The sequence below is a fragment of the Malassezia japonica genome, chromosome 3 (genome assembly GCF_029542785.1).
Source record: "Malassezia japonica chromosome 3, complete sequence".
Classification (NCBI taxonomy): domain Eukaryota; kingdom Fungi; phylum Basidiomycota; class Malasseziomycetes; order Malasseziales; family Malasseziaceae; genus Malassezia; species Malassezia japonica.
Genome location: NC_083372.1, coordinates 21,992 through 47,015, shown reverse-complemented (window position 1 = coordinate 47,015; position 25,024 = coordinate 21,992). Strand labels below are relative to the sequence as shown.

Genomic DNA, 25,024 nt, shown 5'->3' with positions numbered 1-25,024 from the left:
CCTGGATTGTACGTTCACGAAGATGATACCCTCTCCTCCGCTTTTGAAAAGTGGGTCTTTTGCGGTGACGACCGCAACATCAGCTCGGTATTTGTGCAAGGACGTCTCGTGAGTGGTTCGCTCTAGCAACGATCCTATATAGCGAGAACTAATGAATGTCCTCCTATCACAATTGCTGGCTGCGCATGGGAAGCGCGACAGCATCGAGGTCGGCCACCACAACCTCGTGTAGGTGACCACGGAAGACGTAGCGGATAAATAGAGACTTCTTTTCACCGATGCAAGGGTCAAAGAAACCAACGAGCTTGGACTGTACTGTGAGCATAAAAAACATACCTTGGATCGCCCAGCGGGAATGACAAGCTGGCTCTGGTTCACAAGCATCTGGAGCGCGACGCGCACGTCCCACCACATGGGCTGGTTCTCCGACAAGGTATCGAGGGGCATCTCGGGGTCTCGGCTGACGATCTTCATGAGATCTTCTTTGTTGGTAAGGACACTGGCAGCAAGATCCATCGGCGCTGGGAACTTGGCCTTGTTGCCGTAGTAGCTTTGAATGATGACCACACCGCTCTTAGAAAATTCGGACTCGGCGCGCTTCAGCGCCTGGCCACGCAAGAGTTCACGCGTCTGCTCGGCGGACGCACGGCGCTGCTCAATAACGCCCATGTTCTCCTTGCGCAGCTTTGCCACGCGCTCCGCAATCATGCGCTGCTTCTTCGGAACGAAATAGAAGTAGTGCGACAAGGCGATTGCAGCGGCCGGGAGTAGGGTCGCCGCACCCGCAAGATCCGTGCGGAAATTGGGCGACAGAAGAATGGGAACCACAATGCGCTGGCCAAGGCGCGATACACGCACCTTGAACATCACACCGGTGAGCAGGCCGCACTCCATTCCGAGCATCAAACGGATGTTCTCCGTAATACGGCGCTCGCCATTCGTGAAAACGGAGAAGCCGTTGCCCGTTCCAAGTACAATACCGCTGCGCACCATGACGCCTCCCAATACGCGCATGTTCCAGTCGTATCCAAAGGACAGGTCCACCTCAGACATGGTCGTTTGGAACGTCCATCCCGGACCCGTGGGCTCTTGCTTGGTCACACCCACAATGAGCGCACCCGTATCATCAACCACGGGGTTTCCGTCCTTGCCCATACCCCAGTCTCCAATGGTATATGCTCCCGTCTTGTATGACGAGAATCCGGTCAGCGACGACTTGCTGGATAGACGTTGTCCCCATGTCATAGTCACCGAAGGCGGTGCTGCCATGGTTTGCGATACGATGGCGTACGTAAAGAACAGGTTGTCGTCCACGGTATACTGTCCTTTGGAGGTGAGAACATGGGGCTTTAGCATCGTAGCGCTAATCTCGGAGAAGAAGTGGGGACTCCATTGAGTCTTTACTGTGCCAATAAGGTTTCCACCGCCCATGTTGCCACGGCTGAGCATCTGTCCCGAGACAGATACGACGGTGCTGCTCGATGTCTGCATGTCGAATCCGTGCTTGCCCATAAGCTGCGTGCAATCCACGCGCTCAAGGCGGTCCGAGAAGGTCAGCGGTGCGCGGCGTGGGCGCAGCGGATTCACCACAGTGGGGTTGGGTGCGAAGAGCGAAGAGGCATTGATAGTCGCGCTGAATTCGCCGCGCGACTTGACGAGGCTCTCGGCATCGGCGGCCTGGCGCAGGCGCGACTGGCGCTCAAATTCAGCACGCATTTCGGCAGGCGACTGCCCGCGAACGGCCACAGACCAAGAAGATTGCAGACCCTCTTCACCAAAGTGGTCATACACTGCACGGCGCTCAGGGTCACTCAGCACTTCGTATGCCTTCTGGATATCCCGGAAAGTGTTTTCGGCCATTTCCTTATGCTTCGGGTCAGGATGTTTGTCGGGATGGAAGGCCACTGGTATCAGCATTGTCCAAGTAACTTACCAGCCAGCGTCTTGTATGCATCACGTATCTGCTCCTCGGTCGCATCTTTGTCGACATTCAGGAGCGAATAGAATACGCGGGAGTCGTCATCGTGCGTTGTTTGGTCCTCGCCGTGCGTATCCCGGAAAGGCGTGCCACCGAACAAGGGCTCCTCTCCATCAGGAACTCGCGAAGAGTTGGTGAATCCTTCGTGGTTAGCACATGTTGTGACACGTATACGTACCATAAGGACTCGCATCGGCGTCCATGGCAGCCGACATCCCAAGGAGGGCTAATGGCTCGAGTGGCTAACGATGTGGAGAAGCGTCGGAATTGTTCGAATTGGTCACATTAGGGAACGTGCGCGAATAGTAGGAGCCGGCGAGAACCTGTTGAGAACAAGGTCACAATTTGCAAAAGGCTTTGCAGTAAGGAAACACAGTATGATCCTGGCATATGGTGTTCTATATACTATGGCAATGTGCCGAGCGTTTGGGTATGGGCATGGCGCGAGAGCCCGAGCGAACGCTACCACAAACTATGAAAGCACATTTTTCAAGTAGGAGGATCCATTAATGGAATAGAGCAGATTCCCGAGCCCATTTCACACCACACTACGGATCATATAGCCACAGCTCCTGCTACAGCGAGCCGCAGTGCCTTCGCATGAACCACTAGGAAGTGGGCAATTTAGGAAATATTTCCTAGAGCCCAAGACGTTCGCCGTCGTCGTCTCCACCTTTCCAACGACATGGCAGACTTGACGCCTGCTTCTGCTGGAAGCGAGCCTACGGGCGATGTTGCAAACGTTGAAGCTAACGTGAAGTCCGGAAGCCCCAATGACTTCCTCAAAGGTACGTAAAACCGCGCGTTTTAAACACCAGAACGTATGCTAACGACTTTTAGGTGTGACTGGCAAGCGCGTTGCTGTGCGTCTCAACTCGGGTATTGACTACCTTGGTACGTTTTGATACTGGATACGCTTACCAAAAGGAACACTCTCCTGCCTGGACGGCTACATGAACATTGCCATGGAAGAGACGACGGAACATGTCGATGGCCAGCTGAAGAATCACCTGGGCGATGCTTTCATCCGTGGAAACAACGGTAAGCACATTCTCAAGAGGCAGTTTGCTAACCACTCAGTTCTTTATATCACCGCCCTGGATGGATAAACCAGCAGCCCCGGTACGAGGTGCTTGACTATCGAGATGATGTAGAAAAGAACAACGTACATACCAAACGGCGCGCAAATGGCTTGCAAGCGCATATGTCGCATTCCGCTGTCTGAGACCACTGGCAAAGCGAAAGAATGGTCCTGTCATGTTTCATCGCATCGCGCATACGATAGCGCATTTCTACGAAGCATATCGAAACAAACAAGCAGTTCAGGGTAACACAGAAGCTTACTTGAGCGAGGCGAACAGCTTCCTGAATGGTTAGTACTCTCTCCTCAGCGCATACATACGGCGCGGTGCACTCCAGGGCACAGTGAGCGAGGTGGACTAGGTCGTGTTAGTATATTGTTCTGCAAAGCGCGCCGGTACGTACAGCTGTTGGTTAGTCTGACACCTCGCATGATAACATACAATTCCTCAGTGCAGTCCTCGTGGGGGAAGCCCTTGCCACCAGTAACACGTTCCTGGCACTCCTCAAAGTGATGCCGGACACTGCCGCAGGCCGACGACTTTTCGCACTCCTCGTAGATGGCAGGCATGGTCTGTACAATATGTCAACAGTGCCAAATGTGGCATTTCATGGTAAGTATCCTGCTCTTGGTCGCTCGAAATAACGTACGTCCTCAGGCTCCTGCTCGTTAGTATTCTACTTTTTTCGAACAAACATACGTCATCGTCATCGTCCTCGTCCTCGTCCTCGTCCTCGTCCTCCTCCTTTTCGTCGGCCTCCTCGTCAGCCTCCTCGCTCTTCTCAGCCTCATCGTCGGCCTTCTCCTCGTCAGCCTCCTCCTTCTCCTCCTCCTGCAACGCGTTAGCATCCGTTCCACATTCATCCTTCGCGAAAACATACCTCGCTGTGCGCGACAGGGAAGACAGAGGCGAACCAGCTGGGAGCAGCGGTCTCCTCGGCAACCGCAGAGGAAGACATGCCAAAGTTGCTCAGGGCAGACAGCAGAGACATTTTCTAGAAGTGCAGTCGCGGACGCTGTCGCTAAACGGTGCGCTTGGATTTCACTGCACACCCACGAGAATGGGCCCCCGAACTGTCCCGAATTACCAAGCATCCACCACGTGATCTATGTGGAGGTCAGTCGATAATCAGGTCACCGTAATCGATGCGTGGCGTGTGCGCACATGCGGTTGGGCTTATAAAAGGCCGGTGAACCGGATCCCGGTTTACCTTCCTATCACTAACAATGGTGGGTGTCCCTACAGACAAAAATGAGAGCTAACACTCAGGCTACTGCTAAGGGCGCTGAGATTCCTAACACCACCTTCGGTTACATTCCCTGGACTCCGGAGCTTGACTCTGGTGCCGTCTGCGGTATCCCCACCACCTTTGAGACTCACAAGGAGTGGAAGGGCAAGAAGATCGTGGTTGTGTCCATCCCCGGTGCTTACACCCCGATCTGCCACCAGCAGCACATCCCCCCGCTGGTCAAGCGCTCGGATGAGCTCAAGGCCAAGGGTGTCGACGGTGTCTACGTGATCGCCTCGAACGACCCCTACGTCATGAGCGCCTGGGGCACCTTCAACCATGCCCAGGACAAGGTCGTGTTTGCTACCGACATCGACCTTGACTTCTCGAAGGCTGTACGTATTTGTTAATACTGACCGATCAGCTCGGTGCCACCATCGACCTGAGCTTCAAGAAGATGGGCGAGCGCACTGCCCGCTACGCTCTGATCAGTACGTATTTTGTTTTCTATGCATCGTGCTAACACATTGCAGTTGATGACCTCAAGGTGGTCGACTTTGCTGTATGTATCTCGCGGCGGTGGGACGAAATACTAACATACTTGCAGTCGGACGAGGGCGACACTGGCGCTCTGCAGAACGCCTCGATCGACACTATCCTGACCAAGGTCTAAAGGAAGAGTCGCGAGGTTCAATAGGCTGTTTGTTCTATAGCATCAACAAGCCTCAACTATAATACTTTTTTGTTCTACTAGGGGAGAGGGACTCAGAACTAGTATGGGATCCGTGGCTTTCGGGTACATGGGCAATGACGCTTGGCCCGGGCGCACACTGCCCCGGTCACACGTCGGGCACGCCACCCGTGCGCCGATCGTGGAGTGAACCGCGGAGAAGATTCCATGTTTAGTCATCATTATGGAGGCGGGGACGCGCACGGACGGTGGGGATAAAGGGCGCCCGACGGCGTTGGACTCCTGCCCACTTGCCACAATGGTACGTGCGCCGCGAGTACTAACGTAGTCTGCTACCCAAGGTTCTACTGTCCCCAACACGACCTTCTCATACGTGCCCTGGGCCCCTGAGCTCGACTCGGGCAAGGCCTGCGGTGTCCCCACTACCTTCCAGTCGCACGACCGCTGGAAGGGCAAGAAGGTGGTGATTGTGTCGGTGCCCGGTGCCTTCACTCCCACCTGCCATGTGAACCACATTCCTCCCTACGTGGAGAAGCTGAAGGAGTTCAAGGCGAAGGGCGTCGACGAGGTCGCCGTCATTGCCGCGAACGACCCCTTTGTGATGAGCGCCTGGGGTGTCCGTGAGGGTGGCAAGGAGGAGCCCATCTTTGCCTCGGATGTGAACGCCGCCTTCTCGCACGGTCTTGGTGCGACGCTCGACCTGAGCGACAAGGGCTTTGGTACTCGTACCGCACGCTACGCGCTGGTCATTAACGACCTCAAGATTGAATACTTTGCTGAGGACAAGGGCGAGCTGTCGCAGTCGGCCGCCGACGCTGTGCTCAGCAAGTTGTAGAATGTTTTTTTATCCTAAACAGACTGAAGATATGTGCGTTCAGCTATTAATAGTTGTCAAACAACCGGGTATAGTCGCGCTGGTCCACAGCCGGATCCATGTCCGTTTGATCTGCCTCCAGGCGACCCGCCTCGAGCTTGGCACGGTAGCGCTCGACATGGTGCAACCTGGTGACCCAGTTGCTGGTGTACGGCACCATGGACTCTCCCGTGTCAAGGTAAATCTGGCTCATCAGGTCGCAGTGCATCGCAAGGTTGCGCACAAAGCGCGGCAGAGCACCGAACGAGACCAGTTTGCCGTTGCCCACCGGTGAGAAGTCTGGGAGGCCGGGGCGGCGCTGGAGTTCCACGAAGACTGGGTAAGCAAAAAAAAGAAGACGTACAGAACATGTCGTCATTCACCTCGTACGCCTCGACGCCATTCTTGAGCTTCGAGTGAGGAGAAATCACGATATTCACAAAGTTGAATTGACTTGCAATCGTTCCAAATTCGTAGGGCTGGTTCGCTTCGTTAAAGATAATGTGCACCCAATCGTTACCGATCAGTGCCTTTTTGGCTGAGTGATTCGGGTCCGTGGGGCGGTTCGGCATCAGCGTCGCAGTGTGATACACGATTTGCTTGATATTGTCCTTCCACACGTACGCGTACTTTCCGTGCTCGTCCTCCTGGCGGTCCAAGCCACCTGTGTACACATCCTCCTGCCCACGCAGCGGGACCAGGTCGCCGAGACGCGACAAAAACTTCATGTACGCCGACGATCCATGCGTGTTGCTCAGGATCTCCTTCTCGGTGGTCTGTTGGAAGCCAGCGTAGAGCACACCGATTTTGTGGAAGTCGTACACGGGCGTCAAGTCGATCGCGCGAAGCAGGCGGTCGGTCGCCGGCTCTGCCGGCAGACGAATCGGAGCTTTGTCCACCACCATATCCGGAAAAGCGCTCAGCTGCAGCGCGAAATACGCTGGGTTCATGGCATTCTCACGGTTGCGCGCGGCACTGGCCGTCGACGAACTCGTATCCTGCGCTGCGGACGCGGGTGCCTCGGCTTCGGGCGCGGGCGCGGGCGTCTCGGCTGGCTTTTCTTGCGCTGGGCGCTCCTTGGCCAAGGCGCCCGGAAACTTGCGTCGCACCTCGCTGTCCTTGTCCTTGTAGAACTCCGAGTGCGTCAGCGGAGAAGGGGCGGTACGCGACGGGAGCGACAAGGCACTCAGTGCGCGCGTCCGCGCGAGCGTCTTGGGCAGCGCCTCGGCCATGCGCTCTTCGTCGACGAGGGTCGCCGACGGCTCGTTTTCGAGCTTGGCGACCATAGACGTCGTGCCCGATGGGCGGCGCACCACGAGCTCGAGCCACCCAGCACGGCGAAGCGAGGTGATGGTCACGAGCCCCTTGCCCATGACCCATGTCTGCGACGCATTCGAGTCCGCGTTGGGCGCCTTTTTCTGCGTCGGATCCGAGCTAGTGACGAGGAAGCGAATCAGCGAGCGAGTAGGCTTTGACTGCGCGTTGCTGTATGTAAAGCGCGCAAGGAAGTCGAGGCACACAAACGTCTGGTCGGTCAGCTTCTCGCGGCCCTCGTTCGCGAGCATCAGGCCGCGCGTGATGTACGGCACATGCTTGGCGCGGTCGCTGAGGCGCAGCGTGATAAACCACTGCGCAATGTTGCTGTACGCCAGCATCATGACGTACTGCGACAAGGAGAACTTGGCAGGACTCGAGCGGATATCCTCGCGCGAACTTGCTGCCGAGCTCTGGTGGTACTGGATGTACTGGAGAGCGATACCAAACACCCGCTTGTAGTCCGACTCGGTAAAGTTGGCGTAGAGCGCGGGCGACCCACTGATCTCGACAAGCAGCTCGAGGATGTGCACGCTCACCGTCATCGACGACATGATTGTCGAGAGCTTCACGAGGACACCCGCGACGAGGCGCGTAAAGGACTTTTGCAGCTCGTAGCTCGCGACGACCAAGGCACGCACGCAGGGCTGCGCGGTGTTTTGCGACTTGGTCAAGCCGGCGATAAACGCCTCGAGCAGCTCGTCGTGCTGCGTACGCGAGAGGAGGCGCCGGTAGCTCACAAGCACCATCATCGTCGCGTACACGACTGCGTACATGTCGGTGCGCTTCACGTCCTCGGGCAGGATCAGGTTGGAGAACTGTTTCTGCTGGAGAAGCAACGTGCAAAGCAAGTCGCTCAGCGCCGAGATCTGCTCGCGTGTGTGGGGACCGCAGAAGCACGGCTTGTTACTCAGCTGCGCAGGCAGGTGCGCAATAATATACGACACCATCTCCCAGTCCGCCTCACTCTGCAACAGGTTAATCAACACGCCGAGATACTCGGACGTGGGCATGACGAGCGGCTCACCGGCCCCAGGCTCGTGAGCAGGCAGCTCATTGTCGACGTGCTCGTGTGCATACACCTTCCAGAGGGTGCTGGGCCACCCCTCGTCGGGCAGGTCGACCTGGAGCGTCTCGGGGACGCTCCAGAGCATCGGGGCGTCTGGCGCGCGCGACGCACTGCGTTCGCGCGGCTCCGCCCGCCGTTCGCTGCACCCACGCTCGCCGCTCGGCTCGCGTGCGCGCGAGCGGCCGCGTGTCTCGGGCGCCAGGCGCTCGTCGCGCGCTCGCCCCCGCTCTTCGCGCTCGTCGGTGCGCTGGATGAGCTGGGCGAGCGGTTCAACGTCCTTGTCGACATTGTGCACAAAATAAATTTGGTGGTGGCGGTCCGCACGCAGGCGCATCAGCCACTGGAGGATGACCAGGCGCACTTGCGTCGGGATGTGCATCGTGTAGGGCGCGCGCGCATCGGTCGAGGTGTGCTCCGCGCGTACGTCGCCGGTGCCGCTCATCGAGATGCCGCTGCTCGTGAGGTTGAACGAGTCGTTGCACTGCACGAGCACGAGCAGATCGCGGAAGAGCGACACACTGCACGCCTGCGCACGGTCGCGCACCTCGTCCGAGTCGTGTACGTCGTACGGAAGCATCACTGCCGCGTTCGGCAAAGCAAACGACAACTGGTAGAAAATGGTGACCATGTCGCGCACCGAGCGGATCGCACGCTGAATACGTGCCTGCGTCTCGCGCGCGACATTCATGTTGCTCGGCCCCAGCGACTGCTGCCGCGAATGCTGCGCCCGTGCCTGCTTGCGCTCGGTCGTCGCGTCGAGGCCTTGGGCGCGGTGGATGCTCTCGACCAGGACGTGGCGTAGGCGCGTAAAAGGCTGGCCCTGGCCGACAGACGCGTCAAACGCCGAGACGGTCGCCGCGTGGCGCAGCATGGCGCGCAGCATCGCTTCGATCTCGGGGCTGTTTTCGAGGCACAGCGCACGCTCGAGCAGCGGGACGACCACCTGCTCGATCATTTCGTTGCGGAACTGCGGCATGTCTTGCACTGCGTCGTACATGTTGCTGATCAGCTGAACGACTTCGAATCGCGCCATGGGCGCGATCGCCGGCGTGCTTGCGTGCAGCTGCGGGGGATAAAAGGTATTCACAAGCTCCACCGTATTCTCGATCCAGTCGGGCGAGCTGGGGACGTAGGCGTGGTGCTGCCGGTTTTGGAGCACCATGTCCACCATCACATGGTCGGGCAGCAGCGGCGCCAGCGACCAGAAGAGCGAGGACAGGTGCGGCATCGCAGCCACGGTCCGGTCGCGCACGCCGGCCACCTGCTCGCTCTCGCGCGAGTCGACCGGCGTGCCAGAGAGGATCTCGACGAGGATGTGGATGATGATGATCGAGATCGTCGACGAGGGCGTCGGCCGCGCGCCCTGGGCGCTCTTCCACACAGCCATGTGGCGCTTCGCAAGGACCTGCAGGTCCAGCAGCAAGTCCCAGTCGGCCTGCACGTCGTTCTCGCGAAAGAGCGTGCAGAGCGGCACCGGCGCCTGGCGCACGCGCGGCTCGAGCAGCGGGTCGACACGCGCACCCATATCCACGCGGCGCTCGGGCAGGTAGTCGTCGAGGAACAAGACCGTCGCGAGGTCCAGCACCGCGATATCCTTTTCGAGCGCGCCCTGGACCGCACCGGCAATCGCAGGGAGCGACAGGAGCGTCGTGGCACCGTCGTCCTTTCCGGTGCGTGACTTTTGCATGCCGTTCTCGAGGCGGTCTTCCGCCGCCCAGATCAACGCTGCGTGCAGAAAGAGGAGCGCGCCGACCAGCACCGACGGCTCGGCGCGCTGCTGCGTCGAGGCAAACGGCAGATCCATCCATGCCTCCTTGTTCTTGCGTGGCCACAAGAGCTGGCACACGGTCCGCAGCACCGAGTTGGCGCAGTGGCTGCGCAAGAGATTTGTGAGAAAGGCCCACATTTCGCCCTGCATGCCGTCGCGGCGTAACTGCAGCGTGGTAAGCAGTGCATCGGCATCCACGCGGAGCGCCGGCAGGCCCTGTGCGCGGCACATGGCGTGCACGATCGGCGTGATGCACGCAGGAGGGAGGAACGCAAAGCAGATCGCCGCGTCCGGCACCCGGACGAGCGCCCGTACATCGCTCTCTTTGAGCTCGGGCATCTTGGCGTCGCTCACGGTCGTGACCCACTCCGAGGCGCGTTCCTGCGACTGCGCCCGCTTTTCCGGAAGCGGCTGCGCGGTCGCCTTGAGGCGCGGCGTGCTAAAGTATGGGCTCATTACCTCGAGGCCGTAGTAGGAGAAGCCGTGCGTGAGCGAGTCGCCGACGGGAGGGCTGATCTCGTCCGCAGTCACTCCCTCGTCTGCCGTCGACGACGGGACCGACGGTTCGAGGATCAGCTGCGTGACACTCAGCAGCGCCGCCTGGAGCTGGTCGCAGGACAGGCGCGAGGCGTGGAACTTGATCACGGCCGCCATGAGGTGCAGCACCGTGTAGGCGCATTGCTCGCTCGTCGTGAGCAAGCTGTGGTGCTCCGGAGAGTGCTCCAGCGAACGCAGATGCATGATACACCCCCACGCCGGCCCGATCCACTGCGTGAGCACGACAATGATCTCGCGAAAGGCGAGGATGTCGCGTCCGTCGCGCGAGAGTGCCTGCAAAGCAGTGAGCTGGCACGAGAGCGTGTAGATAGCGCGCCCTGGATCGCTCACGAGCGCTGCGGCCTCCCAGTCCTTATCGTCACGGAGCCCCACGATAAGCTTAAAGAGCAAAGCGCGATCGAGCGCGCTGAGCACATGCGCCGGCATCGTCGCGTTCCAACCTGTGAGCGCAGCGGCGTCGTGCGCCGGCATGCCTGACCGCGCCGTGCTCTCTTCTGCATACTTGAGTGTGGCGGTGAGCAGCTCGCAAGTACCCAAGCGCACGTCCAGCGCGTACTTGGGCCGCATCAGCCGCGAGCAGAGTACGGTGAGCGACGAGACAAGCGGCGTCGCCGTCGCAGGGTCAAGCAGTACCCCCTCATTCTCGGTGTGTTTCCGTAGCGTCTCGATCAAAAACCGGAGCTGCGGCGGGCGCTCCGGCGCATCCGGCTTGGTCTGGAGCAGCGCATCGATCGCACTATGTATGTCCGCAAGCATGGTGCCATTCAGCACGCGCACATCGTTTCCCGCCTCAGGGACCGACGGCTGCGTGGACGACGCAGTGCGCGAGCGAAACGAGCGCAAAAAGAGCGACGCCTTGGAGGCGCTGCTTTTGCTATCGTCCATCCCGCTGGTGCCCAAGACGGTGGGAAGTGGAGGTGTGTACAGGTGTGTGGGGACAGTCAGGCGCCCCAAGCGCCGAGGACGACGGCGTGCAGCGCGTCTTGTCTACGGTTCGGGAAGCGCGCAAAAGTGCGCGTCGCTAGCGTAGAGAGCTGTGTAGGAAGCGACCTGGGTAAGCAGAGCGGCGTACGTCAGGTCGCCGAGCAGGCAATAGTCCGGTGCCATTGTGTCCGCGAGTTCGCGCTGGTGGTCGTCCATCAGCGACGCGTTCGGGACAACCATCACACGGGGATGCGACGGCGTACGCAGGGCCTCGAGGATCGTGCCCGCGCCTGGGTCAGAGAAAATACGCTACGCACCGCCGTGGGCGACGACCATGTCGGACGCGTCCATGAACGCCTGCAGACTCGGCGCATAGCGAAATAGGTAGACGTGCACGTTGTCCATTGTATATACCAGCGCCTCGACGCCGTGCACGATGGTGGGCTTGGCGTGCGCAGGAGGACGCACGTCGCTCCTGCCGTACTGGAGCAGGACGCGCGCGTTGGGCGCCAGGCTGCCGATGGCCTGCAGCACGTCGTCGTCCTGCACGCGCGCGACCAGCGCGTCGAAACGCGTGCTGCCGACAGTCACTAGCAAGGTAAGCTCCTCCCGTGCGGCCATCGCGGCAGGAAGCGGCCCGTGCTTTCCCTCCACACCATCATGGCCGGGGCGCTGGAACGCCCGTGGACGGCGTGCGTGGGCTTCCTTCCGTTGGCCGAGTATGTCGATGCGCGCGATGCAGACACTATCCTTTGGCTGGATATTGGTACGTCGCTTCTCTCACCAGACAATACGCTGTACTCCCAGGTCGAGACGCGGTACGTGCCTGCGCTGACGCAGGATTGCCGACCAGATGGCGGTGCTTATCCGCGACTACTTCCGGACGCTGGGCCTGGATAAGGACGAGGCCGAGGCGCTGCACATGCACTACTACAAAGAGTACGGCCTCGCGATCCGCGGCCTCGTGAAGCACCACACCATCGACCCGATGGACTACGACGAAAAGTGCGACGGCGCGCTCCCGCTCGAGGAGATCTTGCACCCGGACCCTGCGCTCATTGCGCTCCTGCGCCGCATCGACCGCAAAAAAGTGCGCGTGTACGCACTGACGAACGCGTACAAGCGGGTACGTCGCGATGCTCACGCAGCACGCCCTGCGTGTTCTCTCCTTGCTCCAGCTCGATAAGCTCGTGCAGGGCGTCGTGTACTGCGACTATACGATCACTGATTTGTACGTCGCATGACTCACCAGCTCCTGCAAGCCCGAGCGCGAATTCTACTCGGCGGCCGAGGCGGCGGTCGGCGCGCGGAGCGACGCGCACCACTACTTTGTCGACGATAGCCTGAACAATGTGCGCACGGCCCATGCGCTCGGCTGGCAGTCGTGCGGTACGTCTTACTACTGACCCAGTGTATTACGACGAGCTACATCCCAGCAACGAGGCGTACACGCAGCCCGACGGCATCGTCACCGTCTCCACCATGCATCAACTGCCCTCGGTGTGGCCCCGCGTATTTTCGTAGATGTGGAGAAGCTTGGCGCGCGGCGTCCTGACCGTTTTCTGCGATGGAGTCGCCGACGAGTGCCCTCATACGGCACATGGTCCGACGAAAGGCTGTGAGGATATGCCTCTTGTTGATACTTGTATTTCTATTTGCGCGTGTCGTGCTGTTTGTGCATGAGCACATGGCCTCGGACGGTCTGCCGACCCCGCGGCGTAGCCCCTTTGCGTCGTTCGACATGTCGGACTACCCTGCCGCGGCCATCGATCCGCAGAGCAATGTGACGCTGGGGGAGGACGCGTTCCCCCCCCACATCCCTGAGAGCATGCGCGGGCGCCCGCTGTCGACTCTGTACACCAAAGGCGATCCCCACCGCGGCGAAATACCAAGCAAGCAGATGCTGCTGCTCGAGAACGTGCCCCCGCTCGTACCCCCGCCGCGGCCGATCAGGGCACCCTCGCTGCCGCCCAAGTCCTGGAAGATCTTTCCGTGGACGCGCAAGGAGAACGGCTCGCGGTCCTCGGCAGAGGATGCGGCGCGCCCGGACAAGCAGCCGCTGGGGGCTGACTGGCGCCCTGCGCCGTACGATGCGTGGTCGCCGCCGCTTTCCGAGCTGATGCGCACGCCCGAGCCGGTGCCCAGGGTCCAGTACGCCTTTACGCACCCCCACCGCCACTCGGGGCAGGCGAACGACCACGGGCGCGATGCGATGCTGGCGTCGCGCCAGACGATGGTGCGCAACGCGTTTGTGCGCGCTTGGCAGGGGTACAAGGAGCACGCGTGGGGCGCTGACGAGCTGCGGCCCGTGTCGATGCGGCCGAACAACAACTTTAATGGATGGGGCGCGACGATTGTCGATGCACTTGATACCCTGCTGGTGATGGGCCTGCACGACGAGTACAACCTCGCGCGGCACCACGTCCACGATGTCAACTTTCACTATGTCGGCGGAGAGCGCAGTGCGTACGGAAATTCGGATGGGCGCGTGCCGGTATTTGAGACGGCGATCCGGTACCTCGGCGGCCTGCTGTCCGCGTACGACCTCACCGGCGACAATCTGATGCTCGATCGCGCAGAGGAGCTCGCGCAGCTCATCTTGCCTGCGTTTGATACGCTGAGTGGCCTCCCGGTCGGGCGCATGAAGATCGACGACCCGGCCAACTACACGGCCAAGAAGCCGCGGGGGCACCACGAGAGCATCGTGCTGGCCGAGGCAGGCAGCATGCTCCTCGAGCTCACGCGCCTCTGGCAGGTGACCGGCAATCGTACCTACTTTGACCGCGTGCAGCGCGTCACCGACTACTTTGACCGGAACATTACGAAAAAGAGCCGGATGGGCACGCTGGTCTCCACGCGAGTCTATCCGGAGTCGCTCGCGCTCAGCGGCAAGTACACGTTCGGAGGGCAGGCGGACTCGTACTACGAGTACCTCATCAAGGAGCACCAGCTGCTCGGCGGCCGCCTCGCGCAGTACCCGCGGATGTACAGCGACGCGATCGACTCGGCGATCGAGTACCTGATCAAGGACGTGGAAGTCGTGCCGAACGCGCCGTCGCTTGCGATCATCACCGAGACGTGGGGCCCCAACGCGCGGTACGAGCCCAAGCTCGAGCACCTCGGCTGCTTTGCGGGCGGCATGATGGGCCTAGGCGCGCGTCTCTTGCCGCACCGCACGACCGATATGAATGTCGCTCGGCGCCTCACCGAGACGTGCTATTGGGCATACAACGGCTCGCGCACCGGTATGGGGCCGGAGGAAATCATCTTCTTTCGGCCCCGCGACACGGACCGGTACCAGATCAAGCAGGGCGAGAACGGCACGCGCCACCGCGGCGAGGCGGAGGGTTTTCCCCAGACGGGCGTGCGCAACGGATTCGGGCCGCACTACAACCGCCCCGAGACGATCGAGAGCGTGTTCTACATGTGGCGCCTCACCGGCGACCCCGTGTGGCAGGAGCGCGGCTGGCAGATGTTTGCCTCGTGGATGACACACAGCCTCGTCACCGGCGGCGTGTCGGCGCTCGGCGACGTGCACCGTATTCCCGCCCTGCACACCGACAGCATGGAAAGCTTCACGCTCGCCGAGACGTTCAAATACTACTACCTGCTCTTTTCTCCCCCGGACCTGGTCTCGCTCGACGACTTTGTATTTACTACCGAGGCCCATCCCCTGCTTACGCCCCGCAAGGGAAAATATGCACGCGCAGGGGACATTCCTGCGAGCCTCCAGAAATGGATACCCCCGCCCCCGTGCGAGGGCGAGGCGTACTGCGGCGGCGAGGGCCTCTTGCGCGGCGGCCTCTCCAACGCCCAAAAACACGATCTGTACGAGCGGCTGCGGGCCGCATCGACAACCGCCGACAAGGAAAAACAGCGCGTCACAAAAGCACCCGACGCGGGCGTGCCTACCGACACGATCCCCAAGTCGGTCCGGGAAAAGGTGAGCGAGCTCCTGGACCACTTTCACGCCACCCAGCGGGCGGACGACCCTGCTCCTGCTCCGTAGCCAGTACCTCCACACGAATGAGCGCGCGGTGCGTGAAGCTGTATACGTCGGCGCTCGCGACCGGCGCGCCGACGACCGAGGCGGGCCTGCTTGCCGATCTCGTGTACACGAGCGCGCTGCCGTTTGTCTCGAGCGGCGACGAGGTGCCGCCGCTCGAGGCGGTGCGCGCAGCGGCGGGCGACGTGCTCGCGGCCGACGACCGGACGCAGGTGCTTGTCAAGCTCTTTTTCCTCGGCGCGCCTGCTTCCGACGGCGCGGCGTACAATGCGCAGTACGTCACGGATGCGCTCGAGCGCGTGCGTGCGCTGACCGAGGTGGCACACGTCGATATGCTCGTGCTCGCCTTTCCCGCGCTCGCCGACCAGCTCGATGCGCGGGCGCAGGTGCCGGACGAAGCGACCGCCGCTGCGCTGCGGCGGCTGTGGAACGCGGCCGGCGCGCTCGGTGTGCGTGTCGGCATTGCGGATCTCGCGCTGCCTGCGCTCCAGGCCGTCTTTTCCTCCGTCGCACCCGACGTGCGCGGCGTGGCGGACGACCGCGCCGTCTATGCATACCCCGCGCTGGTCTCTGCCGGTGCGCACCACCGCGAGTGCGCGCCGGATGCGGAGCTGTACCAGTGGTGCGCGGCGCACGATGCGCCGTTTGTCGTGCACCACGACGCGCAGCGTACGTCCCTCTCTGTCTGCTCACCCAGCCATGCTCGCTGCCGACGAGCTCGACGAGCTTGCGCCGCAGCTTGCGCCGCCCGCGCGGCGCCTCGAGCCCGAGTGGGTTGCGCGGTACACGGTGCTGGTGCCCGACCGCGGGATTGTCGCCAAGCAAGGGTAAGTCGATCGACTAATGCAGGTATATGGTACATGCACGCGCTACTTAGTTCACGGCCGTGCGTGTCGCTTCGAGGATCTCCTGGCGCAGTTCGTCGCCGCTCTTGTCCTCGTCGTCGAGCGTCGGCGACGTGTGCACAGGCGAGTGGTGTTCGTCGCTGACCTCGAGGGTCTTGGCCTGCCGGAAGACCTTGCTTTCCTCCGTCAAGAGCCCCTCGGCGCGCTGCGCGGTCGGGCTCTTGGGCTGTTCGCTCGAGGTGTTGGGCATCTCGAGCGAAAGAGTAGGGGGATTTTTGGTATCGCATAGCTGATGGAGAACCGCCTGCGCCTCCGCTGGGTGAGTCAAGGGACGTACGTAGGATCTTTTCGTCGGCGCTGGGCCAGTGCTCCACGGCGTGCTCGAGTGCCGCGCGTGCCGACGCCTGCTCGCTCTCACCCGCCTCCGGGCGCAGCGCGTGGCGCGCCGCGTCCAGCGCATCAATGTGCGCCGTCGACGGGGGTTGGATTTTGTGCAGCGCCGCGGCGAGCACCGAGCGCTCCAGCGCCTGGTGCGCCTGGTGCCGCGCCGTGCCGGTCGTCGCGCGCGCGTGTGCGGCCTCGGCATTGGCATGGCACACGTCGTAGATGCGCTGCGCCGCAGCGAGCTGCTCGGCGTCCGACGTGTCCACCGACACGTCCAGGCACCGCACCGACGCGTTCGCCGTGAGGCCCGTGTGCAGCGCGAGCGTGCCGACGAGGCGCAGCGGATTACCGGCAAGGTCGAGGTGCAGCAGATGGCGCGCATCCGGCAGGCACTCGGCGAGCGCCACGGCGCCTTCGGGCGTGAGCTGCGTGTTGGCCAAAAAGACACGCTTCAGCTTGGGGTGCACCGCGAGCGCCTCGCGCAGGCGCAGCACGCCGACCATATCCGCGCAGCAGGGGTTGTGGCTCACGTCGAGCGTCTCGAGTGTGGTGTTGTAGCGCAGCGCGTCGGCCAGGAGCGCCAGGCCAAGGGGGTCCAGCTCATTGTCGCTCAGGCTCAGCACACGCAGCGTCCGGTTGCGCCGCAAGGCTGCGGCGAGCGGCGCCACATTGCCGCGCACCATGTTGGACTTGAGATCGAGCGTCAAAAGCGCGCTGCACACTGGCAGCGGCGCGAGCACCGACCGAAAGGCGGCCGCACCGCGCATCAGCTCTGCACGGAGGCGCTCGTGCGCATCGGAAAGGCCGACCGGCGTGCCTTCGAGCAGCGCACGCGCGACGGGCGCATCGCCGTGGGGGGGATACAGCTCCGTGCCGCTCGCGAGGGGCGAGGCATGCTCGGCCGCCTCGATCGCAGCGGCAGCGTCCTCGGGGACGTCGCGCAGTACGGCGGCCAGGACCTCGACGCCGTGGCCGCCGATGCGGTTGCGGCGCAGCGACAGGTGGCGCAGCGGCGACTGGTGCACGGCGTGCGCGATAATGTCGAGCGACGCGGGACGCAGATCGCACTGCTCCATACGCAGCGTCTGCAGCTTGTGTGCGCCGCCTCCCAACAGCGCACGCACCGCGCTTTTCGCCAGGCTGTTTTCCGACACGTCGAGGTGCTCGAGCGTGCCTTGGGCGACGAGGTCGCCCAGCGCGTCCCAGCCCTGCGCGCGGACGTGCACGTTGCCGGCGAGGCTCAGCGAGCGCACGCTCGACGCGGTCAGCAACGCATCGAGGATCGCCGCGGCGCCGGCATCGGTCAGGTGGCAGTCCTCGAGCACGAGGCGCTGCAGCGCCATGGGCGCGCCGAGCATGTCGGCGAGCGGCTGCGCGTGCGCGCGCAAGTCGACCGAGGTAAAGTCGAGCGTGTGCTGGCCCCGCGGCCACGACGCCGCCTGGTCGAGCGCCCGGAGGATGGGGCCGCACGGCGCCTGTTCGCGCGCGCGGCAGCACATGCGGTACAGACCCTGCAGCTCGCCCGGCGTCCATGCACGGCCAAGCAGGCGGTTCATACGCATCTCATACTCCTCCTCGATCCGGTCGCGCGTCGCACGTTCGGCACCGGGCGCATCCGCCGTTGCAATCGGATAGGTGTGGGCGAGGTCCTCGACCCGAAAGTGGACGTGCCGCCGGCGGCCGGCGTGGGCCGGCGCTGGCGCGTCTGCTGGCGGTGCCTCGTGCGGTGCCTCCGCCGCGGCGCCGGCCGCGCTGCCCCACCGCCGAAAGACGCCGGTGAGCATCGACACGGCGCCGGTGTTGGGCACCTTGACCGGGAGCGACGGCAGATTCTGCTGCGCGAGGCGGCTGTTGAGGTTGTAGACAAGCTCCTTTCCGAGCCACAGCGCACTGCTGCTCCCCGGCGGCGGCGCTCGCAAAATGCCGCGCGCCGGGGGCTGGCGGGTGCGCGACGCGGCGAGCGGCGGCGCTTTGCACGCGCCGTTTGCGCCGTGCGCCGCCGCCGTCGGCGACGCACTGCCGTGCGCGTCGACACCGTCCGGCTCCCTGCCGCTGGGCCCCACGTCCGCGCGCCCAGCATGCGCGCTCGCGTCGGCCATGCTCGTCGTGGTGGACTACAGGCTTAATTCCTCTACGAACCAAAGGTCTTGAGCGCAATGCGCGCTTCGCTTTTCGGCGCGGCACGGGGCGGGCCGTGCGCGAGGCCCATCGCCTGCCGCAGTGCGTCGTGGAGCAGGGTGCGTGTGTGGGCGGGGAGCGAGGCGAGCGCCGTCTTGAGGTGCGTGGGGTAGCTCTGCGCGAGGCGCACGAGGTGTGCACACGCCTGCTCGCGGAGCGCCGCCTCGGCCGGCGGGCGCTCGACCGCTGCGGCGAGCACCGGGAGGACGATGCAGAGGGCCGCTGCCTTGTCGTCGAGTGTCGCGAGGATGCCGACGAGCTGGTCGAGCGCGAGGACCGTCTGTGCGTCGGGCGCCTTGGCGCTCGCCAGGACGTACGCGACGAGGTGCGGCAGGAGGCGGCCGACTGCGAGGCGCAGCGCGTGCCGCCGCTGCGGCGCCTGGACCATTGGCGCAATGCACTGCAGCGCGATCTGTGCGTCGCGTGCGTCGCCTTGCAGCTTGTAGGCGAGGAGGTGCGTAAAGTCGTCAATCACCTCGCTGCTCACCGGGATGCGGCTGTCGACCGACGCCACGACGAGGCTCACAGCGACCAGCGCATTGCGGCTCTTGAGCTCGGCGACGTCGCCGGAGCGCGTGCGCATCGCGTTCGCCGTGTCTAGCAGCGCGCAGAGGAAGCCGTGCACGGCCGTGCGCAGCGGCGCGTCGGCGACCTTGCACGCGGCGTGCGCAAGCGTACGCAGCACCGGCAGCGCAGGTGCGAGCACGTGGGCCGTGTCGTCCTCGCGCTTGGCCATCTCGGCAAAGACGTGCAGCGCCGAGGCGAGCAGCGGCGCCTGCACGCCGGCTGTGCACACGTGGATCAGCTCGGTGAGCGTGCTCCAGGCGCCGGCGAGCAGCGCGGCCTTGTCGGCACGCACGCCGTGCATCGTGGGAATCCGCTCGACGTAGCCATAGAGCAGGCGCACCATGTAGCCCAGCGGCGTGTCTGCAAAGTGCGTATCATCCACCATCCCGTCACTGTCTTCCAGCAGGCGCTCACGCAGGCTCTGCGCCAGCGCCGAGAGGACGTGCAGGACACCGAGTGCGATCGGCACGTCGTGCGTGAGGAACGCACGCTGCGCCACACGCAGCAGCTCGTCAAAGAGCGCGGGCTGCACAATAAACTCGCCGACGTACGGGCCCTGGGCAAGCACCGGCAGCGACGCAAGGACAATCGCGAGCGTGCCGCGGTCCGCGCCGTCGCCACGCTCGAGCTCGCGGCAGAGCGTCTCAAAGGCGAGCGCGTACAGCGACAAGAACGACACGTCTTTCGGCGCCGCGCCGCGCTGCAGCGTCGCCGTGATCGCCTGGAGCATCGCGGGCCATGCGTGCGCAAAGTGGCCCAACATCTGCTCCTGCACCAGCTCGCCCAGAGCGCTTTCCGCACGCATCGGCGGCAAAAACGCCGTGGTGCGCTGCGCGCTGCCGTCCTCGCGCAGGACGGCGTACTCGGCGAGCGCCGTGCCCCAGCGCTGCGTCAGGAGCGAGAGGTGCGGCTCGAGCACACTGCTCAGCGACGCATGCTCGCGGCTCGCAATCGCCAGGCGCGCCCACGCGTGCAGCACGGCAATCTGCAGGTAGGCCGCCGCATTCGGGCCGAGATTGGTCATCTCGCCGAGCGTCGTCATCGGCTGCGCATCCGTCTGGTTCAGCGACTGGACGAGGAGCTTGACGATGCGGTTCGACTGCGGCGCCGCATGCGTCACACCGGCGCCGACGTACACCGCACACACCGCAATCGCCGACGCAAGGACCTCGGGGAAACTCTCCGCCGAAAAGGCGGGCGTCAGCGCGGCGGCGAGCGGCGCTTGGAACTGCTCGAGGAGGCGCGCCTCGGGGAACGCGGGGTCGCGCGTCGCGGTAAACGACTCCATCACGTCGCGCAGGACTTGGAGGCCGTGCAAACGCACGGCACGGTTCGTCGCAGTGCTCGCGCTAAACGCCATCTTGATCAGCTCCCCGACACGGCTCGCAAGGCTCGCAGGGTTCGCTGCATCGGCCGTCGCACCGAGGTGCTCGATGTGCGTCGCACTCGACTGCACCGCGACAAAGACCGCGTGCAGGCAGTGCAGCACAAACAGACGCGTACGCCACCCGGTAATCGCACGGGGGGCAGTAGGGACGTCGATCGCGAGCGCCGCCGCCTCTTCCTCGCTGTCGCCCACGGCCGCGGCCGTGTGCGGCGTGGTGGCGAGCGTCTCGGGAGCAAGCAGCAGCGTGCCGCACAGGTCGATCCACGCACACGGCCGCTGCGGCGCCGACTGCCGCAGCCAGCTCAGTAGCAGCGCACGGATCTCGTCGAGGGACGCGGCGCGGTCGAGCTGCATGAGCAGCGCGTGCAGCAAGGGACTGCCGCCGTACTGCGCGAGCCAGCGCGTGCCGCGCTGCGCCATCTGGTAGTACGCCGCGGCGGCCGCACGCTGCAGACGCAGCGGCTCGCGCTGCAGCGTCGCATAGAGCAGCGCCGCCCACTGCCGCGTCTCGAGCATTTCCGGAACAATCAGGCCAAGGCGCTGCAGTCCATGCACGGCCTCGGCCTCGGCATACATGCCGGCGCGCTGGTCGTGCGCAAGCGCATTCAGCAGCGCGTACATCTGCCAGCGGCGCGTCGTGCTCTCGCGCAGATCCGCGCCCAGCACGCCGACGACGGCGTCCACGACGCACGCCACGCCGCGGTAGGCGGGGAGCGCGACACGCAGATTGCTCGAGCCCGCACTGCCGCCTTCCGGCTCGTGCGTCGGCATGGCGTACACTTCGCTCATCACCGCAAGCGTGCTGCTGACAAACGGCTGGTAGCCGAGGCTTGCCGCGTCAATGACGCTCTGCAGCGCAGCGAGCGCCGCACAGTGCACGGCGGGGTGAGGATCGCGCGCCAGCGACAGCAGCAGTCGGCTCACGGTCTTGGTCAGCGGCGAGGCGTTCAGGCCGCCGACACGCGCATACACCTCGCCGGCCGCGAGCGCACAGCCCGCGCGCGAGTCGGCGTGGCGATTGTCGACGATCTGCTCGATCAGAAACTGCACCTGGCTCGCAAGCGCCTGCGAGCCTGCGACGGCAGCAAGGCGGCCGTACAGCTCTGCAGCACTTGCTCGCAGCACCGCATCGCCGTGCAGGAGCGTCGTCTGGGCCACGGCACGCACCGCATGCGTCACGCGGTCGTTCGCAAAGCCGGACGGGCGCCGCGCGGCATTGTGTGCGTCCATCGCAGTGCGCAGCGCACCGAGAAGCGCAACGGTGCTGTTTGCCAGCACAGCGATGCGGCACCCCGCATTCTTTTCGAGACTCGGGGCACGGATCGCCTGCGCGAGGTACTCGACAGCAACAATCTGCGCATCGCGCTCCCGGAAGGGGAGCGTCGCGGCGATAAACTCCAGCGCCGCGTCCACCTCGGCGGTGGGCGCAGGCGGGGGGGCGGGCGCCTCGGGCACCTTGACGCGGTACTCGTCCAGCGGGGGATAGGGCGCGACGTACAGTGCAAACGGCTCGTGCTCCAGCGCACCGACGACCGGCGTGTGTGCGAGGCGGTCGAGCGTGGCGTGCACGCCGTCCATAGCAATGTCCATCGCGAGGTGCGGCGGGACGTACGCTTTGGGGCAGAAGGGCTGCGACCAGGCACGCAGCGCTGCGCCCTCTTTTTCGACCATGCTCGTCACGCCGTACGCGTACTGGTCGGCGGCGGACCACATCTGGAACGCGCCGCTGCTCTGCGAGATGGCCGCCTGTGCCGCGCTGCCGACAAAGCGCTCGGGCTGCGCGGCAAGCAGCAGTGCGAGGCGCATCAGCGTGGGCTGCAGCGGCTCGAGCGCAGGGCGGTCCGCGAGCTGGGTGCAGCAGCGCAGCAAGAGCGCGCGCACGCGCGGCTCGCGCTCGCGCGTCAGCAGCACAATGGCGTCCGCATCAGCCGTGCGGCGGTAGACGCTAAAGCCATTGAGAAACACGAGCACGTTGCTCAGCATGCCGACGACGCGGCGCGCGCTCTCTTGCGTGAGCACGCTTGCGCCGCCGTGCAAGAAGAAGGACAGGAGCGCACTCAGCGCGCCTTCGCGCACGCCAAACAGAAACATCCACGCACCTTCGTCGAGCGACGTGGGGTTCGGGGGCGCCGCGAGTGCGTTGCGCCACAGCTGCAAGAGGCGCGCAATGTGGGGGCGCGCAAACAGCGGCCCCAGCGCAAAGAGCGAGCCGAGGAGCGTCCATGCAGCGCTGATCGCCGCCGCAGCCTCGCCCAGCCCGTGCTCGGCGACCTGCTGCAGGAGGTCAGTGGCAAGAGCAAACACGTCCTCTGCGTCCTCGTTCAGCGCGTACAGGGGTTGTGCGGCGGCGATCGGGACGAGCGCCGCAAGCGCACTGCTGTGCCCCGCCAGGCGTGCACGCAGCGAGACACCGCGATCGTGCTGCGCGGTGCTGAGCGCCGCAACATCGCGGCGCACGTACTGCAGCAGACGCGTGTACGTTGGCGCAAGGAGCACGGGATGGACGTCGCAGGCGACACGCAGCCACCACGCTGCACGCACTTGCACCGGGCGCGAGGGGTGCGCGAGGAGCGTCAGCACCGGCTCGTACAGCGCATCGTGCAGCGGCCGAGCAAGGCCGCCGAGGCTCGCGATGAGTGACGTGCACGCATCGAGGCTCAGCGCCAACGCCGCGTCGCCAGGAGGGGGACTATTCGGCGTGCGTGGCGGCCACACGCCGAGGATATGCGTGCCGAGCTCGACGGCGGCGCGCTCCTGCGCGGGCTCGGTAAGCTGCGCACAGAGGTAAGTTTGCAGCACGATGCGCAGGCCGCTGCGCAGATGCAGCGCCTCGGCCGGCGTCAGCATCGCCGCCGTGTGCTGCCCAAGGGTGTTGACGAGGTGCATGAGCAAGAGCTCGTAGTGGCCCTCGATGAACGATGCACCCAGCTTGGCAAAGAGCGCAGCGTACATCTGCAGCGCGCCTGTTCGCCCTTGCCACGTCGTCGCGCGCGCGACGTACACTTGGAGCGTCTGCAGCATCTCTTGCGGCGTATAGAGCGGCGTGGCGACGGGGCCTTTGGCATTCTCGCCGTCACTGCCGCCGTGCAGCTCGGTCTGCGTAAGGAGCGCAGCGACAAGCTCGGCGAGCGACGTGCGCGTCGCCACGTCCGAGGTGTGCATCACCTTGGAGCACTGCAGCGCCACGCCCTCAATCTCGCTCTTGGCACGCAGCGCATCGTGCTGCGCCACGAGCGCACGCAGGCATCCGCATGCCGCGCGCACCATCGGCCCGGCCTTGTCGAGGAGCGCAGCACGCAGCGCCTTGTACAAATCCTTCACGCCGCTCGCCGACAGCGTGCCGACGCTGTGGTGGGTCAGCAAAACCTCGAGCAGGCACAGCGCGTGGTAGCGCGCGAGCACCGGAGCGCTCGACGTGCGCGCGAGCTTTAGGCAGATCGGAACGAGCGCCCCGTGCGACATGGCCGCGGCATTGGGAAAGGCGCTCAGGAGCGAAGCGCTTACATCGAGCGCAGCGACATGGCGCGACAGCGTATCGGGGCGCACGGCCTCTTTGCTCACCGCATCGCTGAGCGAGGTAATCGCGTCGTACAGAGGCGGCTTCTCCGCGTCCTCGTCCTGGTAGATGTGCACAAGGCAGCGGCTCAGGAGCTGCCGCGCACTGCGCCCAGTCGGAATGCTATCCAGCGCCGACGGCGCACCGTTGTGCGTCTCGACATGGGGCCGCCGCGCACCACAAAGGCACAGCGCGGCCTCGACAAATGCCGCACTTCCGGTACGGTCCGCGGCGAGGATCGACTCGGCATGCGTAAGCCACTGCAACAAGAACATGCTGGCCTGGTCACTGCGCACGGCCTCGGCAAGCGCCGCCGCATCAAGCGCCGTCGCAGGGATATAGGGAGTAGTCGTAGCGGGCGCCTCGCCGGCAGGCGCACTCGCCGGCGGCATTGGCGCGGCAGCCGGCGGCGCTTCCGCCTCGGCGGCCACCGACGAAACGTCTGTCGCCTGCACCTCGGCGTCGACCGCCTGGACTTCGGCGTCGACACTCGCCTGGACTTCGGCTTCAACACTCGCCTGCACAGGCGGTTCCGCGCTCGCAGGAGCGTCGCCCCAGCCCGCAGGCTCGTCCGGCGGCACTGTCATCTCCTCGCCCATCGTCGTGGGGACGTCGGACGGCTTACGTCATCGATCG

General features: G+C 64.0%; 10 protein-coding genes across 10 annotated transcripts; 4 read left to right on the top strand and 6 right to left on the bottom strand.

Annotated features, from left to right (window-relative positions):
• Positions 1-166: 166 nt before the first annotated feature.
• On the bottom strand, positions 167-2,193 carry MJAP1_001883 (uncharacterized protein; the record flags this gene model as incomplete). Its single annotated transcript, XM_060265831.1, has 5 exons — positions 167-310; positions 337-1,219; positions 1,292-1,904; positions 1,934-2,086; positions 2,157-2,193. 5 exons carry the CDS (start codon positions 2,191-2,193, stop codon positions 167-169), a joined length of 1,830 nt encoding a protein of 609 aa, XP_060121814.1.
• Positions 2,194-3,062: 869 nt separating this feature from the next.
• Positions 3,063-4,051, bottom strand: QCR6 (ubiquinol--cytochrome-c reductase subunit 6; the record flags this gene model as incomplete). The annotated part of the gene is made up of 4 exons (XM_060265830.1): positions 3,063-3,075; positions 3,502-3,632; positions 3,760-3,891; positions 3,941-4,051. 4 exons carry the CDS (start codon positions 4,049-4,051, stop codon positions 3,063-3,065), a joined length of 387 nt encoding a protein of 128 aa, XP_060121813.1.
• Positions 4,052-4,311: 260 nt separating this feature from the next.
• On the top strand, positions 4,312-4,961 carry AHP1_2 (peroxiredoxin type-2; the record flags this gene model as incomplete). The annotated part of the gene is made up of 4 exons (XM_060265829.1): positions 4,312-4,683; positions 4,713-4,779; positions 4,822-4,850; positions 4,896-4,961. The coding sequence occupies 4 exons, from the start codon at positions 4,312-4,314 to the stop codon at positions 4,959-4,961; spliced, it is 534 nt and encodes a 177-aa protein (XP_060121812.1).
• A 316-nt stretch (positions 4,962-5,277) lies between these two features.
• Positions 5,278-5,814, top strand: AHP1_1 (peroxiredoxin type-2; the record flags this gene model as incomplete). Its single annotated transcript, XM_060265828.1, has 2 exons — positions 5,278-5,280; positions 5,308-5,814. 2 exons carry the CDS (start codon positions 5,278-5,280, stop codon positions 5,812-5,814), a joined length of 510 nt encoding a protein of 169 aa, XP_060121811.1.
• A 46-nt stretch (positions 5,815-5,860) lies between these two features.
• On the bottom strand, positions 5,861-11,426 carry TSC2 (Tuberous sclerosis 2-like protein; the record flags this gene model as incomplete). Its single annotated transcript, XM_060265827.1, has 2 exons — positions 5,861-6,168; positions 6,197-11,426. 2 exons carry the CDS (start codon positions 11,424-11,426, stop codon positions 5,861-5,863), a joined length of 5,538 nt encoding a protein of 1,845 aa, XP_060121810.1.
• A 56-nt stretch (positions 11,427-11,482) lies between these two features.
• Positions 11,483-12,086, bottom strand: ALG13 (N-acetylglucosaminyldiphosphodolichol N-acetylglucosaminyltransferase; the record flags this gene model as incomplete). Its single annotated transcript, XM_060265826.1, has 3 exons — positions 11,483-11,591; positions 11,614-11,755; positions 11,783-12,086. 3 exons carry the CDS (start codon positions 12,084-12,086, stop codon positions 11,483-11,485), a joined length of 555 nt encoding a protein of 184 aa, XP_060121809.1.
• A 39-nt stretch (positions 12,087-12,125) lies between these two features.
• Positions 12,126-15,474, top strand: MJAP1_001877 (mannosyl-oligosaccharide 1,2-alpha-mannosidase; the record flags this gene model as incomplete). Its single annotated transcript, XM_060265825.1, has 6 exons — positions 12,126-12,283; positions 12,306-12,591; positions 12,614-12,696; positions 12,718-12,854; positions 12,877-12,938; positions 13,150-15,474. 6 exons carry the CDS (start codon positions 12,126-12,128, stop codon positions 15,472-15,474), a joined length of 3,051 nt encoding a protein of 1,016 aa, XP_060121808.1.
• A 17-nt stretch (positions 15,475-15,491) lies between these two features.
• MJAP1_001876 (uncharacterized protein) lies at positions 15,492-16,302 on the top strand (the record flags this gene model as incomplete). The annotated part of the gene is made up of 2 exons (XM_060265824.1): positions 15,492-16,140; positions 16,169-16,302. 2 exons carry the CDS (start codon positions 15,492-15,494, stop codon positions 16,300-16,302), a joined length of 783 nt encoding a protein of 260 aa, XP_060121807.1.
• A 42-nt stretch (positions 16,303-16,344) lies between these two features.
• Positions 16,345-18,799, bottom strand: MJAP1_001875 (uncharacterized protein; the record flags this gene model as incomplete). The annotated part of the gene is made up of 2 exons (XM_060265823.1): positions 16,345-16,631; positions 16,654-18,799. 2 exons carry the CDS (start codon positions 18,797-18,799, stop codon positions 16,345-16,347), a joined length of 2,433 nt encoding a protein of 810 aa, XP_060121806.1.
• Positions 18,800-18,831: 32 nt separating this feature from the next.
• MJAP1_001874 (uncharacterized protein) lies at positions 18,832-24,987 on the bottom strand (the record flags this gene model as incomplete). Its single annotated transcript, XM_060265822.1, has 1 exon — positions 18,832-24,987. One exon carries the CDS (start codon positions 24,985-24,987, stop codon positions 18,832-18,834), a length of 6,156 nt encoding a protein of 2,051 aa, XP_060121805.1.
• Between the last annotated feature and the right edge of the window lie 37 nt (positions 24,988-25,024).